This window comes from Pocillopora verrucosa, chromosome 10 (assembly GCF_036669915.1).
Source record: "Pocillopora verrucosa isolate sample1 chromosome 10, ASM3666991v2, whole genome shotgun sequence".
NCBI classification, from domain to species: domain Eukaryota; kingdom Metazoa; phylum Cnidaria; class Anthozoa; order Scleractinia; family Pocilloporidae; genus Pocillopora; species Pocillopora verrucosa.
In genome coordinates, this window is record NC_089321.1 from 7,739,725 (window position 1) to 7,760,402 (window position 20,678).

Here is a 20,678-nt window from a genome sequence, read left to right on the forward strand (position 1 = left end):
TGAATCTTCCCTTCATGCATTACGTTTGACGCTGCTTTCATTGTCCAATAAAATTTGTTTAGATTAGATTGATAACAAGACACGTTTCCCTCATCTTAATGGAATAAAGTTTATTTCTTGCTTTATCATTCTCGATCCAAAACGAAGGTTTTAATTATATATTAAGTTTGAAGTTAATTTGTTTTGGGTTTTGCTATTCATTGACCATGTGATCAATTATGGTCACGATTCCGCAGAAAGGAGACAAAACGAAATTAAGCTTTTGAAATAAATAATCTTTCTTAATTCTGTGAAGCAAAATTGTGGCATTTTTATAACGAACGCTGTCGTGTTCGAAACTCCCGCATCAGTAATAGATGGATTAAAATAATTTTAAGCTTTCATTGAAATAAATTACTATTTATATCAAAAGGAGTTTCTGTGCTTCACTTCGTGTTGTTCGAATTTGGTTAAAGTGAATTTGTTTAATTGATGTGAATAATAGGAGATCTGTATGACTGCCAAGGGCCGCGTTATTCGAAACCCAATCAACACTTGTCCTGGGTCGACTGCATACGAAACTAATGCGTTGCCATGGTAAAACGGTTGCCATGGAAGTTAACCCTTAATTCGCTGTGATTGCTCGCTCGAGAGATAACGCCATAACTCGCGTCATTCTGTTGCTTTCAAAAAGAAGAATAGAGGCTGCTATCTTAGGTGAATTATTTCCTAAACTACACCGCAAACTTTGAGACAAATCTTGTGCTCTTTAGTTTCTCTACACTAAGGGATTGCTCCATGTCGAAAGCGTATCATCAAGGATAGCAAATCGAACAGAACGTTGTTGAGAGTACTATTGCGCATGCGACTTGTAACTTTTCGATTCTCTGTGAATAATTTTAGTAAAGAATATGTCAGTCCACTTCGTCTACATTTTGTGGTCCTGCAAACGAAAAAAAAGGGGAAAAAATATTTAAATTCACAAACACGCACGTGTATTAAAGGCACTCATTGTTTGTCCATCTTAGCAGATTTAGCCTGAATGAATCAAGTACGTCATTTATCATCAGTCATAACTCCCACCATCCACAGCTATCCTTAGCCTCTTTGGTTCATTATTACCTCTCCTGTGTTTTTCTATCTTGCCGAACTAATACTTTGCATAAAGAGAGGGAGGGCGTGGATTAGAGAAATCGAGAAATCGAGCTCCAGACCTCCGAATTCAGCGCTTACATGCTTTATCAATGAGCCACAGAAACCTCTGTGGTGATAAGGGCCGTCACAAAGTTTATATGTGACACGCGTCATGCATACTGCAAAAAGCGTCATTTTGGTAAACAGACAAGTAAAAGAATGACTTATACTATCGAAACGCAGCTCTTTGACACAACCTCAGTTACTACCCAGCCCCACCCCCTCCCCCATTCATGACAATTAAAGAATATTTCTTCAAGGCCTCACCATCACAGAAGGATAAAGATTCTTTTGCAACTCCACACCAAACTGAGCCTCCCACGGTTCCTTGATCACTTTTACTAGGGAGGAGAGGGTGGTGATTGTTTCTGTCTTCAAAATCCACTGACTCTCGCCGTTCCCCACGGGGACGTTCTGTACAAAAAATTTAAGCTTTACATTACCACAATTGCCAACTTCTTCATCCCTAAAGTTGCTACAAATCGTCACGAGGAAAGTCGGAGATAAGTCGGTGTTTTATCATGGTACTATCATTTGAGATCATCACTACTTGACCTTCTCTGCGGAAGGGCGTAGTATTCATTGACAGAGGAGGTGATACCGGTAAAACCTTACCTCGTCTGTTATACTGATCCCCATAAAGCATGAATCATCTTCAAAAAAATCCTATGAAAACAGCAAACGTCAAGTGCATTATAAAACGATCAAGTACAGCTGGTTTATTTCGTTGCCCCACTTCACATTCAAGATAGTTCCGGCATAGAAAATAACTGTCTCCAGATAATTCAATATTTTTTTCAGAGTGAAAGTCTGTTTGTAATTTGCCGCAATCAAGGTAAAGGATAAAACTTGACCGCCTTCTTTACTCTTTCACCCCTATACCCAATTAATATTCAATATCGCCTGGGACTGAGAAAACTAACACTTTTAAAAATATTACATACCAAGCTAGTAACATCGGTGATTTTGTGTCGGGCCAAGCACACAAACGCTGGGTCCTTGAGCGGTTGGGACAGCGCTGTGTACCGTGGAACGGGCCACTGAGGATTCTGTTTGACAAGGGCTATATGAGACCGCGATGCAATCACGCTGACAGCATTCAAACTGGAATCTAGAGAAAACAGGAAGGTAAATGTTTGATCAATGGAAGAGAACACAAGGTGAACCCTAATGAACGTGTACGGACCTCAACTGGTGGAGACAAGTTAATACATAACTTATCTAATACACTGACCAGCAGAAAGGGGTCTTTGGAAATTAAAGGGAAGCGCGATTGAGTCGAAAATCTCGCCACAGGTAGTTTTTCGTTCCCTTGCTTTGCAACGGAATAGCCACCAGTTTATAAGTTGGGCCCAGCGAGCTATGGAAATGGGTCGAGCATGACAATTGCGGTTAACTACTTAACTTACCGGAAAAATAGATTAAAGAAGAAAAAAAACATCTAGAAAGTCAGTTTGTTAATCTTTTTCCAAAAGGTAAAATTTGTTTATGGCTGTGCGATGGATGGATTTCGTAAAGCAGCATTTTATAGGACGAGAGTTCACGTTCACATTATTTTCCCAACAAGTGTACCAATAGGCGTTGTGACACAGGTTTAAGGAAACTCACTGATTAACCCTGACTAATTTCTGCTAGGATCGTTCAACAACGATGACAAATTTAGGTTCAACGACATTGCCATAGGTCTCTTACCAGGTCTCTCCGTATTTGAGCAGCGATAAGCCATTAAAAACAACACGATGTTTGTGTCTATGTCAAGGATACTTTCGCTTGCGAAGGAATCACCCGCCAAATCATTTCTCTGAGTAAGAGAAGAAACAAAAATCATTGTTAATTGAGGGCTGAATTGAATACTACGGAGGGGGAGGGAGGTATTAGTTTTCTCGGCCAGAAACGATAAAAGTACTGCTTACTTTTTTGACGTAGGGGGTTATGTCGGAATGAAGATTCTGCTGTGGTAGTTTTCGATAATATGTAATTCTCTTTTCTGTTGAAAGGTGCGAGAAAGTAAGACGCTTTTCCCTTAGAACACAGCACAACACAATACCATGACCCTAACCCTATCCCTAACGCATAATAAATTTGATCGAGTGCTACAAAGAAATCTCAAATTTCCTCGTAGAATCATATTCTGGTATTGAGGCTTGTTACAGGAATCGACTTGGTGAAGTCATGCCACAGAAACCTGTTCTTCATGTTACAGATTAAAATAGCTTACCTCTGTGTTAAACCTGTAATACTGATCCTTGTCCTCAAACACTTGCTCTTTAGACACATGCTCCAGTGCTCCAACATCCAAGAGTAGCTGACCGATTCCTACTCCCTGCAAAATTAATAACGCTTGCTCACAAAGTGCTTCGTTAAGGAGAGAGATCTTTCCATAGCAGTTTATCACGGAATCTTCTCTTAATTAGTAATCTTTACTGAATGATCATACTAACCTCGTCTCTGGTTTCTACTTCTTTTACTTGAATCAACCAGTCCACAAACTCTCTGCCCACAAAACAGCTTGAATAACTACGTATCAACAAACTCTGTGGGGAAGAAAGTAGAAGTTCAAGCTAAGTAGTAAATAAAAATTATTCCGCAAAACCACCCTAAGACTAAACCAAAGCTGGATATGTTTTTAACAATGAACAGAACGTTTCACTAACCTTGCGGTCTTTTACCAGCGGGGGATCAGCGAAATGGACAGCCTGCTGATGCAGTCGCTCTCCCTACGAAAAGTGCAAAACGTTCCTCAGACTAATAACAAGAAACCTACCACAGAGAGACTATAACCGACTATGTGCTCATTCTGGATACAAAACTACTTGACTGAAGGTCCTTGAACCCCTCCCTCCCCACCCCCACCACATACAAATCCACTTACTTATCCTGAAGTGTTAATTCGGTACAAAATCTTACCATTAAAATTGGATCTTCCGGTCTTATCTTAAAGACTTGAGACCTGGGAGAAATTATCAATACATGTTTAGTTCTGGGATTCTGCAGATTTAAAAGACCCGAGCTATAAAAAGACTGATTTCATCATAGGTGGAAAAAAAATTGCAAAAACAAGTAACTAGCGACAAGCAGAGGACACTTGTAGGCAGTAACAAGCGAGGGAAACATGTCACCAGCGACAAGCGCGGGAAACATGTCAACAACGACAAGCGCGGGAAACATGTAACCAACGACAAGCGCGGGAAACATGTAACCAACAACAAGCGCGGGAAACATGTAACCAACAACAAGCGCGGGAAACATGTAACCAACGACAAGCGCGGGAAACGTGTAACCAGCGAAAAGCGCAGGAAACATGTAACCAGCGAAAAGGGCGGAAAACATGTAATCAGCGATTAGCGGGAAATTTTGTAACTAGAGACTAACGCGGAAAAACATTTCATCAGTGAAAAGCGCTGAGACGCATGTAGCCATAAACAAGCGCGGATGACTTGTTTACAGTATCAAACGCGGTAAACAGGTTACAAACGAGTTGGATGGCAAAAAGACTTTAAATTGAAACGAGCACGAGGAAGTTTATCTATACAGTAGTCAAAGGCATTCGGCGAAGGAAGAACTTCTTTGCCTAATTAAATGCCCATAACATAAAAGAAATGTCATATACTAAATCAGCTTACCTGATGTGTGCCAGCGTTTGAGGATGAGGCGGGGAAACGACAACAGGTCTAGAGCCCACCTTCATCTTGGCTTGTTGCACAACATCTGAAAGGAAAACGAAGTAGAAAATCAAATCAATACAGTATCCAGATTACACAGAGTTATCAGCTGTGAAGTGTTGACTTGTCACAAAACGAAATCCTCTTAACTAAATAGGACAGCAATGCACAGCAGGAAGTCGTACTAGGACGAATGAGTTAATTGAGGTAGCAGGGTTACTAAGACTACATTTACATACTGGATTTCGCTATTTCATAGCTTAAAAAAAGATAACTTACTTGTAAACACTTTTAGGAACTTTTCACAACGATCTTTGTCACGGACCAGAAAGTCATAACAACCGCCTTGAACGGAGAATTCAAGACGAAAACTCTGAAGACAAAAATTGAATAAGTTGTCGTTTTTCAGTATCAAGACACTCACGTAATATTCTACAGAAAATTTGCGGAAAAAGTCAGCTTTTTCAAATTCTACAGAAAAGATATGAGACTGTTGAGTCTTCTTTGCAGCCATTGTTCGGTCTCGTCACGTCATGCAATCGGTATTCAAAGACAGAGGGCGGCTCAAGGCGCTGTGTGACGAAAGGCGGCGAACGTTTTGAGACAAGTCTTTGTTGTCGGAGGGGGGCTCATCTTACAGCAAGCCAAATACAGATCGAGACTCAAATTTACCAAAGTGTTCCTTGCACAGTCTTTGCATTGTCAAAAATATCTTAAGTGTCTATAACCTCTTTGTAAGTGGGCAGTTGTACAGAGAAAGTGCTACAACAAATAATGTCTACAAGCGCGATCCTAATGAAGAAAATTGGTGAAAGGGAAACATGACAGATATTTTACTCCGAGATTTTGTTAAGTTCTGCGCTGAAACACGCGGGGGAAGGCGAAGCGATACAGGTTTGGCTGTTCCGCTACTTATGACACCAAAGGACACTCACAGCGGTTGAACATGAATTGATATTTACCTGACTTCCGAGTCCTCTGTCAATGAAGTGCAAACTATCTAGAGGATGAGATACCAGTGGTGTGAGACACTCGTCGGGTGTCCCGCTAAAAGATAATACGAAGAATGTTAGCATCGAGTGGCTCCCAATGAAAAGAAACGAAGCGAGAGTAGAGTGGCTTTCCCAAGAATACACCATAATGTAACGACCCGGCAAAGACTTCAACCTGAAATTTCAGAAGCAGAACCACCTACACGCCGCCTCACATACAAACACTTCAACAACTAGGATTTATTGTTTGTATGCTCGGTTGTTTTGTTTGACTTTTGTTCGTATCTTTGTAAGTAATATCCCCATGTTCTTTTTTTTATTAGAGGGGGCAGGGTACTCGTATACGTGCAGCAATACGGGATTCTCCTTCTGTTGTTTGAACTTGTCCACAGTTGCGTGTCGTCTTAACCTCTTCACCCTCAGAAGTCATTAGCATGCAAGTAGTCCCTATATCATCCATGCGTTAGCCGGGAAACAGTCTATGAGAATACTCAAATTTATCAAGAAGAAGTTTTCATCTTGATCTAGCACCAAATTCACCTAGCTAATTTACAAGGAAACGTGTAGCAGCTTGGGGGAGAAGGCAAACTACACGTGGTTTTAGCAGCTCTAAGCACTTGGTAAACACAGTACCTTCCTCTCACGGAAAAACTACAAAGGTAGAACATGACACTGGATGTAATCATAACGGCAGGAGTCTCTTCAGTCTCGCCATAAATAACAACTGGGGCCTGAAATCAAGAAGTACACTCGATTACAAAGAGATACAGAAACATATGACAGGTCGACAACAGAGTAAAATGCAACATTCTTCTCAGGCCACAGAATGCGCAATAATAAAGACCTTAGATATCTTCCAAAACAATTTCGTCCTAAGACTCACAGAGAGCAAAACGCAAGATCTTACTTTCAACAAACAGCAGAACTTCTCGCTGCTGCCCCACCGAAACAGCGACACCTCGAAATACAACTTCAACTTGTGATCGCAGCTTGAAAATTCATCCGCAGTTAGACGAAAGGTCAGAGTCGCATTAGGCTCGATAACATTACTACTTGGAGTCGTCGGTCGGGAACTTGAACCACTCGAACTGCTCCGTGAATCCAGCGAACTGCTTGGGCTATTTCCTGGCTTTAAACGATTTATTAAGTTATTAAAAAACACTTTTGGCGTGGGCGTTCTCGGTAAACTCGAAGACAGTTTCGTTTGTTTAGGAAAGCCTTCCGTCGATTTGGTCGGCCCTCTGTCGGTATTTGCACTTCGACCAAGTTTACTTTGGACAGGAGACCTTCTGCTTAGGTATTGTTCTGAAATTTTTCGCGTTGCAGTTTTTGGTGGGCGTTTTTGTAGCATATTCACGGTATCAGCAGGCAGCGACTTGCTCATAAACTCATCATCCTGATGAAAATCCTCACACTTCGATTCGAGTGGTGTTGATGGACGGTTGTCAATCACTCCGTCAACTTGTTTACATCTAATCCCTGATATGCCATTTAAATTTTGAGCTCCAAAATTTTCACCATTTCTACCGACCTGGGTTGATGACATATCAGTGGGCGGAGGCTGATAAGATTTACTCGACTCTTTTAATGAGCTAGTTAATGCACTTGTTCTTATTTGAGGCGAACTTCTGTCCTTTACCGTATATTTTCCACTCTCGTTCACTTTGAACTTTCCAGAGTCCTTGACTACATATTTTTTCAGAACTTTTTCGTTTTCTGAAGACGAATCCTTACCATTTTCACTTAAATTTTTTTCAGAAGTGTTGGTGCACAAGTCTGGTACCGTTGGAGACTGATCCAAAGACTCTGTTGACTTTGGAATAACATCGGGGTGTTTTGCAGCTCCAATTCCATTTGTCGAATACCTATGATATGAACAATATTTGCATATCAAAATCTGCTTCCCAATAACTTAGTGTTCCTGTTGGGAGGTGAGTGTTATTTGAGTTTTCGATTGCCTGTCACTCATTGAAAATTTTTTAACCCATAAATACATTAATTCACGCAATGAAACTAAACTATAACCAAGAAAAATCAACTTGAAAGGTATTTGACGACTACAACTTGACACAGTGCATTTCATAATCCACCTTTTACAGTCAGTTTCAGAGAAGTGTACAGGCTGGAATTTTAAAAACACACCAACTAGCTGAGGAATGATGAAAGTTACCATAAAATTGTGCAAAAGATTATCCAAGCGGTCACAGTGCCGCTTGATTTTATCCTATCGCTACCTTGCCGAACAACTTTGTCATAGTCTCGGCCTTACAAAAAACAGCTCTCCAATTGGATGTAATTTTTCCTTATTTCATAGCTTTTGACTTTGCCCATGTGAAATAGTGAAAGTTCTTCCCCAGGTAGCAACATGTTTATTCAGCGAAAGTGATAAAGATTTCTGTAAAAGTGATAATAGCATTAACCATCATCATTATATTAATAATAATAATAATAATAATCACATTTTTCTCATTTCTGTAGTAGGTTCCCTGCAGAAAGTTTTTGTAACAGTACCATGGCGAAGCTTAAACATAACTTTCGTAAGTGAACCTGCATATAAACATACCCTTTATCCTCTGCTGATGTAATCTTCCGGCCTGTTTTCGCTACCTTTTGAATTTCCTCTGTAGCTTCAACGTAAGACGATGAGGAAGAAGACGATGATAACTGTTGGAGAGGTGTAACAGACATGTCACCATTCAGCGTCTTGATAGAACTGACGTTCAGTTTAGACGCTTCCATGTGCTTTCCTATTACCCGTCCAGTCACACGATCGAGAGTGAAACCGGTTTGACCGGAATTAAAGGTGAAGATACTTGAACAGTGAGAGAGCTGCCACAGTCAGGGCAGAATGCATCATCGAGAGCGACTGGTTTTGTGAACTCTGCCGAACACTTCAGGCACTGAAATTTATAGAAAAATATACATAAATCCTAAATACATTAGAAATATTACTAATGTATTAATTAAAGTAACTTAGAGGAGATAATTGATGGTTTGTGCATCGAGAAAAATTCAGCTACATTTTTCAAGTTGGTCGTTTGGAAAAAGTTCTAATCTTATCTATGCTAGAACAATCTAGAACCTATCTCACATATAAACAAAAGAGTGCATACTTTCTACAGTCAGTCCTATGGATAATTACAAAGGAAGGAATGATTCTCATAATTGAACTGCAATGAAGGAAATTGCAGAAAAGGAACCTTATCCCAATCTCCGGCTGCTCCGCTTAACTGGTGATGGCGCCTACGAAGTATCTAAGAGACTTGGGTTCAGACTCAAGTCTAAGCCTAAATTTTTAAGGCTTCTTCAATATCGCAAGACACAACAACGTTTACTCAGAGGCGAGATTTAACAGAGCACATCACCACTATTGTCTTCCTTTACCTGTAGACGTTCAAGAGCAACTTTTTTCATTTCTCTTTTTGCTGTAACAAAAGGTTCCAGGATTTCTGCTAGTTGCTGTGGTAAAGGAATGACTAAATATTAGAGACATGTTGTAGAGAAGACTCAAATACTTAAATCCTATTTTAAAAAATCACAAGTATGATGCTTTCCACTTTCAGGTATCTCCTTTCGAGATCTTCTACCCTTCACTACATTTACACCAGTCAGTCCGGTTTGTTGCCATGAATTGTTTTTCATGAAGAGAAAGAGTTGTAGGTGCTTTTCAGTCGCGTGTCCTATATCAAACACTAGGAAAAAATCCAGTTGCACTGATTTGTCAAATTTAAAGGTAATACAGGAAACAGATGAGAAAGTGCGTGTGGCCACGACAAGGTAGGGCTGCTTTTAATGTATCATTTGAGTGGTAGAGAAGAACTGTCACTAAAGTAAAAATAACCCACAATAGAATACTCAGTTGCTTAATCGAAAATTGCTCTCGAGTCAAATCCAGAATCTTTACCACAGCAGTTTCGTAGTCCTCCATTACGTAGTCCCGCCTTTGTCGCTCACGACTCATGTAGTCGAACCTCAGATGTATAACTGAATGATTATCTTCCGTCCTAACCATGTTTACATCCCTTAACAAACTTGTTTCCAACCGGGAAATGACCTAAAAATAACAATTCAAGGGTCACTTTATAATCTTTCATACCTGGTCCTGGTACAAGAAGCCCCAACCCTGCCCCCACGTAAAAACAACACAGCAAGTTCTGAATAAGCTCTGATGTACTATGCAGTACCTTTAAACCAGTTATTGAGCTCTCCGTATCGCACAGAAAGCAAAGATTTACCATTCAACAGGAATCACGGATACCAACAAGCATAACATTTACCTAAATCGTACCTCTAATTAGTATGACTTTGCGGGCTTTGAAATATTCCTTAAAACATATAAATTGAAAAAATTGTTCCCTCATAATTTGCTTCATCCATTCATAATTTATCGTAGTCTCACTGTGTTCTTATCATGTTCTGAGATTGGATCATGGCGTTTCAAATGGAAATTCAACAAATCGACAGTGGTTTAGCGTGGTCTTTAGTTTTAATCAAAATGTTGTGGACTCACTTTGCTGCGCCTCGTGAGTCCACATCAAATCACAACCAAAATCACAAATGGCAAGTTGACGCGAGCAGCATTGTCTGCACTCTCATCGACAAATGCAAATTGGCCAATCAGATTGCGACATTACTGCCAAGTGTGATAAAAACTAACAGCTTCTAGGTCGACTGCTCATTGGTAAAATTTACACATGATCATGCATCATAATCATTTGCTGTTGCTACCGTCTGTTTTCAGTGCTTCTGGACACTTACCTTTCCAGCAAAGTTCTTTTCCATGATAAAGTCATCCCTGACCGTCAGAAACAGATGTTCAGCATTGCCTTCAGCCTCATCCAAAGTAGACATTGCTGTCACAACATAATGATGCCCATCTGTGATATCTGAAAACCACCAAAAACAGAAAACTTTAATTTTCCATCTTTCTTACTGTATTTATTAATACGAAGCTCTCAACGCTGCAGGATGTTTATCAACCTAGTGATGTTAGACCCGCTTATCCTTCAGTTATCATTTTTCCACTTTCAATTGAATATCAAAGGCAATATGGGATTGAACTGGTTTTACTTCACTGTGCAACATGATTGGTCTAGGAAACTTGCGCCACCCTCTCGATCGATCAGATTCATGACTAAGATCAATCACGACTTGATCACTCTCGGTTTTCCTCCGCTTAAGGAGTTTCCTTTGTTTTAAATGCACATTGAACTTTTCAGTCTCATAGGTAGGCTTAATGGCTACGTGTTGCCTAGAAAATCCCCTTAAAAATACAAATATTTACAGAAATATCTACTTTAAAAAACGTTGACGCTTACCTTCATCAGAGAGAATACTGAAAGTGCCTGAAGGACTGTGTATCTCTATTGTATTATCCGTAAAACTCTGAATGGACTCTTTGCGAATGACATTTGATGCTGAAAAACAAACAAAAAAATAACGAAAGTTAAACAATGCAGGATACATGAATCTGAATGATTCGTAAAACCTGGAATGACAATTTCCATGGTTTGAATAGCTTTCATTTACAATGTAAGAGAAGAAAGAGTAAATTCACTTTAATATAACAAAAAAATTATTATCTGCGGCTATACATTGTATCTGTAATTACAAGAAACATGACACACAATTTACTCAAAATTCCGATATTTTAGCTTTGAAAGGATTTTTCAAGAACTTTCACAAATAATATAATTCAAATTTTACTTCTGAAGGAAGGCAGAAATGTGCAACATTTTCAGACAAGTTTTTCAGGCAAGTTTTCAAGGACTTTACAGGGACTGAAACGAAATGCCTATTCCTTAAAATTGCTAATAAAGTTTTAAGATTCTAATTCTTAGTCAGCGACTAACGAATTCGTAGCAGTCGTGTTACTGGAGGAGGTCCACTTACCATGATCTAACAAAGATTCAGCAGACACGTGCACACTAGCAGGGGCTATTTCTTCCTGCTCTTGTGCATGAACTACCTGGTCAATTGCTGGTAACCATCCTGATAAGGAATGATAACAATAAATTTATCTGAAAGTAAGTTTAAAGTCCTACAAAACTCGACTCTCGCAAATAAAGGACCGAGACTCGAGTTGATTTTCGAGACATAGAGGCCTTCCAAGGGCTCTCGATTAATTCCAATTTGAAAATTGGACTTCTATCTACAAGAAAGTTTACAGTCCTACAAAACTCGACCCTCGCAAATAAAGGACCGAGACTCGAGTTGATTTTCGAGACATGGAGGCCATTCAAGGGCTCTCGATTAATTCCAATTTGAAAATTGGACGTCTATCTACAAGAAGTTTACAGTCCTACAAAACTCGACCCTCGCAAATAAAGGACCGAGACTCGAGTTGATTTTCGAGACATGGAGGCCATTCAAGGGCTCTCGATTAATTCCAATTTGCGATTGTGTGCAAAAAGAAAAAGCGCACTTTCGGGCGAGTGAATTCTTATCAACTACATCAGAGTTTATCAAGTGGAAAGCTTCTGACAAAGCTTGATTCAGATGGGAGAGTGTTTTATTGCTCTTTCTTGAAGCTCACAATTTTCCTCGAGCTTTGCCTCTCGGAACAAATAATGTCTGCGGACAAATATCTGAGCATATTTTGACACCAAATGGAGGCTACGTGTAGTATTTACATAAAGAACATTGTGTTTACAAATCTGACCGTATCATTAAATGCAGAGTTGCATACATGAAAAAGCATCACCATTGCCAAAAGGTGATTTGGAGTGCATTGTCAAAATTTCAACCGTTGTGAAAACTTAGAAAACTATTTAAAGCAAGACTTAGAATCAGGGGAACAATAACAAAAAGCTTGTGGCTGGCACCTTCTCCACCTTGCTGCCTCAATTTCTTAAGGTTTTCCACATCATCGGCATGTTCAAGAGCTTGATCAATAGGCGCTGTATCCATGGGAAATAAAAAACATAGCGCGTTATCAATTTAACTGACCTTCTTAACCCTTTAACTCCCAAGATCTGATTGTTAATTCTCTCCTCTTGCTGCTACACAATTCGTTGTAAATTAGTTAAGAGAATTTGGTGTAAGATCAAGACAAAAACTTCCTCTTGATAGTGAGTTTGAGTATTCTCATTAGCCATTTGCTAGGAAACGTATGGATATGACAGGGACCGAGGTTACATGTTAGTCACAAATTTAAGTGCCCTAGCTTGTAACTATTTTTGTTTGTTTGTATTTCTTTTAATCATCTGTTGTGACACTCACTAGCAGTTGAGGTAGACGGGCCCGTAAGCAGTTCGTCAGTAGGTGAAGTCAATCCCTCATTGCCATCATCGAAGTCAATTTCTCTGGTCACAACTCTTCGTCCTTTCTTGTTTTTCTTCTGTCAATAAGAGTCAAATGCTTAAAACACATTAAGGTGTAGATGACAGTGATTTCTATAACTGTAAGAAATTGATTGATGCACCAAGCCGTGCGGACACTTTGAGAGGTAAATGCATTTGTTTAAGTAAACAGTAAGAAGAATTTGTTTCACGTACAAATCTCTCTGAGGATGAATTTTGCTTTAAAAGCTCTCTTCTCCTGCGATTTTCTAGATTTTTATGAAGACCTGTGGATGAATTTATTCTAAAAAGCTTTCTTCACTGTTGATTTCTTAGGTTCCCGTGGAGACCTGAGATCAAAAGTTTCCTTTAAATGTTTTTTTTTGCCTTAGATTTTCAAGGTTTACATGGAGACGTTAGAGTGAAATTTTTCTTAAATAGTTTTCTTCACCTTGGATTTTCTAGGTTTGGATGGAGAATCTGACGACTCTTCTTGAGACTTCCGATGATTCCATTGAATCTTCCTCCACTTTCCTGATGGTCTGACACGATGGTGTTTGCACTGGTGCTTCAGGTATATAAGACAACATGGATACTGTATGCACATTCCTACCAAGGAGCTGCAAAAATAGTTTGTTCAACAAAGCATTTAGTTAGCTTACAATATTCCTTTCTTAATTTAAATCAACTTGAAGATAACACTCTGTCGCCATCAGAAGTCTGTTTATCCTCATACAATTTTTGGAAGAGCAAATTGTTCCTTTAAAAAAATATTACTGTACATGTAAATTTTGGTCCCCCACATGCCATCTCAGAATTTGTGTACACTTTCTATACAGCACTCTATAGAGATCTGGGTCTTAAGGGAATTTTATGTATACTGAATTTACATGCAAAAAAAAACCTCAAGTTTGGGGAGTTAAGAGCTGTTAGAAAATAATTAAGAGGTTCACACATTTTAATATTTTTAACATTATGCTTTATAGTTGGTGGCAAAGCCTTACAGTGGGCAAAAAGGTATCTTGATTAAATTTAAGTTACCAGTATTATACTTTATAGTAGTTGTCTCAACAAATTAAAAAATTTCTGTGAAGGAACTATGTAACCTACCACTTGCTCTTCAGAATCTAGAGGCTTCCCATCAACTTTGATCTGCAACAGACAAAAATATTTGAGAATAATAAAAACTTACACCAAATAGGAATTGCTACTCAGAGAATGTCATTACAGTCAATATAGTATGTTTAGTACACATAATAACATAGGTTACCAAAATGACCCAACTCCAAGGGGTACTAAATGGAAATAATGAAATGTAGACCTAATAATTACATGTAAGTGGAATCGATACTCATGACCTTCAATGAGGTGAAATAAATTAATCCCACACTCTTTCTTTAATGTCTAGTCTACTTACTGGTTCAACTCGAGGTATAGGATATAAACAGGCAATTGTAGCTCGTCTGTAGTAAGGACAGAATACAACAGGATTTCCTTGAAGGTTTAACTGAAATAACAGAAAAAATAATCATAATAATTTCATCAACAATAATTTAAATACTTCATAAATGCACTAATTAACTAAAATTCTGATTTGTAACTGAAAGGATGATAATTACTCACTGATATAAGGTCATGAAGATAAGCTAGTGGTGTAAGTTCTGATAAAGCCACTATGCAGTTAAAAGAAACATCAAGGACTCGTAATTTGGAGAAAGCTTGGAGACCTAGACAGAAAAGTACAAAATATAAAAACAGACTCTGTATACAAGCAAATAACATTGGAAAACACAAGTAACAGGGTTGATCTTAAGAAACATTAGAAAATAAAAGCTTATGGTCAAAATGTTGTACATAAATGTTGTTTTATACCAAGTGACTTACAGCTAGTGGATGCGTATTGCTTGAAGGTTCAATTAGTGTGGTCATGTTGATGGTCTCAAAAAAAGTCTCTCAATGGCCATAGATTCATGTGATAACTGCATCAGCATGAAATTTATATGTTAAGCGCTTTCTAGGGGTTCATGTTCAACTTGTTCAAAGTCTCCATTTGACTTAAAACAATTCCCATAAATACAAGCTACATGTACATCACACCTTTCAAATTCTGCAAGTTGTTATTTTTCAATAAAAGTGTGGTCATGTTCTTGAAGATTAGTATTCTGTCTTCAGCTGGTGGCACAGGAATACATTCTAAACTGGTTAAATCCCAAGTTCAAGTGTTGGATGTCAGACAAATACTGCAACAAAAAACAAAGGAAATTTTTCAGAAAAAAAATGATCAATTCATGGCATTGCAATCACTTAAAAGTCATGGTCCAAAAATAAAGGATGAAAGAAAGAAAAAATAACAAATTTGCTTTGATTTCTTACCTGCCAATTAACCAAAGACTCATCACCTTCAGTGACATTATATTGTTATGACTAAGATTGAGGACTTCAGCTGCTGGCAATAGTTTCTATTAAAAATAAAATGGACAAGATCAACTTTGAAAATCTTTCTATTTTGTTATTAACACTTGTAATAACAACTTACAATTGCAGTTTTTTTTCAAGGTGTGCAGTTAAGCTCATTTATGTATAAATTTGAAGTACTCTTCCTCATCAAATATAAATCAAGAATTCTACATATTGGTCAAAGTGATTCATAATCAGAAGCTCTATTTGAGCATGTACAATGTAAGAACAGTTAAATGGTTCATCCTGGTATACTTTCATACCAGTGTACTTCATCCTTGGATGGCACAAATCAATTTGCAAAACCAGGCCTGGAGATAATTGTGTCAACTTTCTCTGGCAAAAATTGCCACTACAGCTATATTAAAATTTATGTACAGTATTTGAAAATTAATTTTGATTTTAAAATATTACAAGTCCAACTGTAAAGAAACGTACGAACCACAGAAGCTCAACTTGCACGATGCCATTGTAACTGAAATCCACAGTTTTCAGTTGAGGCCAAGCTGATGGGGCATTGGAGAGATCTCCACCACAATGAAAACAACCTTCCTAGTATAGAAATAATAATATAATTGACTGAGTTGCATGATTGTATACTCTTGGATAGAGAGAATTTGAAGCTCTGCAAGAGGGAAGTGTCATGCCCAAGAAAACAACAGTGAGAATGACATGGCCGGTCACAATTCTAGACCTCTTAATATGTGTTCCAGACAATGCCAAGGCCAAAATGACTCCCAATTAACATACAATAATCAGTGTAAGTGCATACGTACATTGAGTGAGATAAGTGACTTATTACATGTTAGTGTCTTGAGTTGGGGTCGTAAGCTTTGAATTCCTCTAATAAATCCTACTGGAACTTTCTTGATCTGTTGAATAGAATAAGCTGCATGTCAAATTTGGTAGTGATGCTACATGAGCAGTCATAAAATTGTATATTAACAGTGATACTACAATAGCCAGATTGCCTATAGTTCACACAAGTACATGTATATAGATTTTAAATTACAGGTTTTTACCTCTAATACTTGCAATGCTTGGAAACAAGAAATGTTGATAAGTCCATCAAAATGGGAACATGCTCCTGGTACAAGCTAAAAGAAATAGGGAACAGTTGTCACCACTAAGAGACTGTCAAGTTACTTATGAGAGGTACTTTAGCTTAGAAAGCTACTACAGAAGAGGCAAGGTTCCTTGAATAGGGTCAGGAATGTAGTTTAATTCTGTTAGAAATATCAACATGTTAATACATGCAACAAAAAATCACTGCATTCAAACTCCATATTACCCGAAGTGAAGGTGTCCTTCTGAGAAAGTCATGAAGGAATGTTATAGCTTTTCTGTCTTTGTTATGAACAAGTTGCTGTTGACTGAAGACATTTTCTCTCTCATGAACACCTTGTTGACCTGGTATGAGAGAATCATAGCTTGAAATTGAACGAGGCAAACAGCTAAGTTTAGTGTACATGTACAACTAATTTGGGACTGAATTGAAATGCAAGTATGAAAGTTCAGTTTAAAATTTTCAAACCAATGGAAAAAAAAATCAGTTTAATTACATTCCTTTGATTAAGATTATGGAAAAAAAATGAACATACTCGCATTAAAATCCCATGGGCCTGGAGATTTTTGATCAAAGAAAAACTGAAACCATAACTTACATACAATTATGTATTTAAGTTATATCTTTCTCCTATTTAAGTGTGCCAGGTAAAACAAATCCTTTTACCTGAAATTTGAAGAATTCCAAGCAATTTAGGAGGTAAGAAGAGGTAACTACTGGCAGTTAATCTTATGATTACTGCCTTAAAGGAGAACACTGCATCATGGCTCTTTTGAAAAAGAACAAAATAGCCAGACAACCCAAAGAAAAGCCTCTTAAAACAACAAGGAGAGAAAGAGGTGGTCTTCACAGAGAAAGGTTTGTCAGAAGAGGCTGCTTTAATGGAAAGAGAGAGTTTTCACCCACTAACAAGATCAGGTGCACTGTTCTGATCAAACAGATTGATGGCAGGATCATGGTCAAATGAATGGCTTCATTGGCTCTTAATGCTCTATGTTTGTACAAACGGATATTTTAACTTGACTCGTTTGTCCAAGGATGCAACAATTACTCGCTTTCTATGATCACAGAAAAGATAAACCAAAATAAATACCATCACTCTGTATTTCAAGAACCAGCGAGTATTGAGCGAATGTAAGACTGAACTTCAAACTGCTCATAACCAGAATGATAAAGAAACAGTTTAAAGTTTGCCCTGGAGTGTTAAACAGATTGGTTTTTTTAAAACGGATGAGCAAACTGTTTTTTTGCCACCGCATTAACAAATGCAATTTTTTTAAACAGATGAGCAAACTGCTTAAACATTTTAACAAAAGCATTAAAAAGGAATAAACAGTTTCACATTTTAAACAGGAAAAGTGTTAGTGTCTGTTCTCCCATGGAGGGTCACATATCATCTCTTAAGTTTTGTACAGCTTTTAACAGATCTATACCAGATATACACTGCCAATAAATGATAACCAAGTCCTTCCTGTGCAAAATGTACCTTAAATGTTCTTAAATTATTTGTAGTAATATTATCACTCATTAAAAACTTTAAGATATTTGTATTAGTCAAGACAAAAAACTGATTCAGGAGACACCCTATTCCAGTTTCCTCTTTACCTGATACACTTTCAAAGCATTCAGTGAGGAACACAACTGATGTGGCTGTTAAGCACAACTGACTTTCCTGTCTTAAGATAGGATCTCCTGGAAAAGTAGGGAAAGGTCAAATTTCCATCAGTTCTGACATAATAATAATCTCTATATTAAATTTAGCACACTTTCATTCCTTAATGAAAGCAAAGCAAGAATGATAGAGACTCTCCATACCCCCCACCCCCATAGGAAAAATATCTCACCAGGAAACACACATGACTGCATAGAAGTTTTAGTTCTACAATGTTCAATGTATTAAGTGAAAAGTGACTCCAACACTTTCTGGGCAGTATCGCGATTTATTCAACATTCCTTTGTCTCGCCATTCTAGGAACATCTCACTAAGTATCTTCCAGGAAAACAAGGAATAACATTTTAGACATTTGTCCTGAAAGTATTGGAGTAATGTCTGGATTTTCTATTCAACAAGTTTTCTTTAAAGTGGAATCATATATTAATCAAGTGAATATGTCATCTAATAATGATTGAACGAGTAGTGCAATAACTGTTCAAAGCCCATTAGGAAATATTTCAGCAAGCTTCAATTTCTGTTTTGATAATGAAAATTTACATTCATGAAAAACAAGGAAATAGAACGCTTTGAACCGTCTTAGAAATCTGCGCGCTTACCCTCTCCTCTATAAGCAATGATCACAAAAAGATGAAGATCTAACTGTCAAATGAACTAGTCAACGAAAAGTTTTTGTGTTCAGAGGAAACAGTGTTTGAGCCATAGTACATGTCATATATTAACTAACATCATCACATGACTATGATCAAATGATCTTAAGTTGTTCACCAACGATGTGCAATGCCAATTTCCTCCTCACATGGCACATGCCTCTTACTCTATCTCAAAATAACAGACTTTCTATTTAGCGAGCGAGGAAATAAAGTTTTAAAAAGAAAAACCATTCAAGATCTCGAACTACGGCGTACGTGAGTGACGCACGTAAAGAAAATACAAACTAATTTATGTTGTTGAAAACGCACCGTGTAACTGAAGAAGATGCGAAAGCTTGTCCAGCAGCTCGTTTCCTTTTTGATATGACATTGTGATAAAGTGTTCAAAGAATTATTTTAAGCAATTCTATACTTTCACAAGATAAATGTCAAATTAGTCCTGAGATGTCGCCATTTCGGTAGATATGTGGGTTGAAACCGAGGCTGAAGTCACGCGCTTCCGATAATGTTATGGTCACACTATAAGTAGGCATATACAACATAGAAAATCCCAATACATTTCACGACGATTTAGAAAGCCGCGAAGCTGTTGAAGATGTCGAAGTCAGTGAAGAAACTTGTCGAGGAGACCAAAGGATCACGGTTCTACAGAGCTAGAATCTCTGTGACAAAAGCTTGTATACGATTGACAGATATTCCAGGACCTGAGTAAGTGTTTTGCGAAGTCTTTTCGAAACAGAATACTTGTACATCAACAATGATGTTTAGTGATCGCCATCGAAGGGTTTTTTTTCAGCTGTGCTTTCCCTGACTTTGAGTTCCGAGTTATCGTTTTTTATCACTCTTTTTCTCTATTTTACACCAGCCCCGTCTGATGGGCATTTGGTACGCCCTTACTTTGAGTCATAACAGAATTAACATGTGAGTTTTATTTTAGATCAATGATAATCTTATCTTTTTTCTGTTCAAAAGGGTGTGAAGTTGGGCAAAATTCTGGAACATTCCTTAGTAGGGTTAGGGCCACATCCTGTCACAAATGCCTTCGTAAATTGGGAGATAATTGTTCATTTGTAAAACGAGAAAATAACTTTTCGCAGTGGTCCGTCAATTCATTCAGTTAGGCCAACAATTGCTGTAGTCTGTAAATTCATGGATAATGATGAATGTTTTGACGATTATTTGAAAATCGTGCATAGTTATACTGTCGCGATATGAATAACCACGCGATCATAGAGAAAACTTTGTTTTGTCGCCGTCTAAAAAAAAAACGAATTCGCTCTTGTTGCAAATTGGAAATTGGAAATTGAAGTTGGAAATTGTTTTAATGGCAAACCACCACCATGATATGTTCTTGTCATTTAAAACGCCCAGAAAAGAAATTTTTTACTAATCAAATCCGTTCTGCTGGAAACCTCATATATAAAATTGCGGGTAAATTTTCCTGAAGGTGCTTGTAAGAAGTATAGTTTGTAGTACTCTATGGTGTTGTGACCGACTGTGAAAGTGACAGCAGAGTCTCTAACTTTAGCGAGAAACTTGTGGCTTCTGACCAAATTTCTTTGAAATCTTATTGCATGTATTTCTTGTTATTTCAAATTTAGCTCTCCCCGAATCCATTGGTTCACGAGAAAACCTGGAGTTCTTGAATGTGTGTAATACTCATATTGAGGTATGTCATTTACAAATAGTGTTCACCAGTGTATATGTGTCCAGTATTGCACTG

At 37.9% G+C, this 20,678-nt stretch overlaps 1 protein-coding gene across 1 annotated transcript; it reads right to left on the reverse strand.

Moving 5' to 3' along the window:
* Positions 1-95: 95 nt before the first annotated feature.
* Positions 96-19,409, reverse strand: LOC131791705 (serine/threonine-protein kinase 11-interacting protein). Its single transcript, XM_066173592.1, is given in 38 exon segments — positions 96-922; positions 1,441-1,587; positions 1,789-1,839; positions 2,118-2,284; positions 2,866-2,974; positions 3,392-3,496; positions 3,615-3,707; positions 3,828-3,890; positions 4,081-4,123; positions 4,797-4,881; positions 5,115-5,208; positions 5,798-5,882; positions 6,461-6,558; positions 6,735-7,692; positions 8,391-8,610; positions 8,613-8,727; positions 9,212-9,286; positions 9,732-9,881; positions 10,586-10,713; positions 11,146-11,244; positions 11,720-11,818; positions 12,652-12,726; positions 13,049-13,166; positions 13,559-13,606; positions 13,608-13,727; positions 14,218-14,259; positions 14,525-14,614; positions 14,731-14,834; positions 15,205-15,304; positions 15,306-15,347; positions 15,481-15,521; positions 15,524-15,594; positions 16,016-16,116; positions 16,341-16,436; positions 16,587-16,661; positions 16,856-16,974; positions 18,236-18,322; positions 19,265-19,409. Coding segments are annotated over 38 exon segments (4,389 nt in total). The 5' UTR covers positions 19,326-19,409; the 3' UTR covers positions 96-907.
* Positions 19,410-20,678: the final 1,269 nt, after the last annotated feature.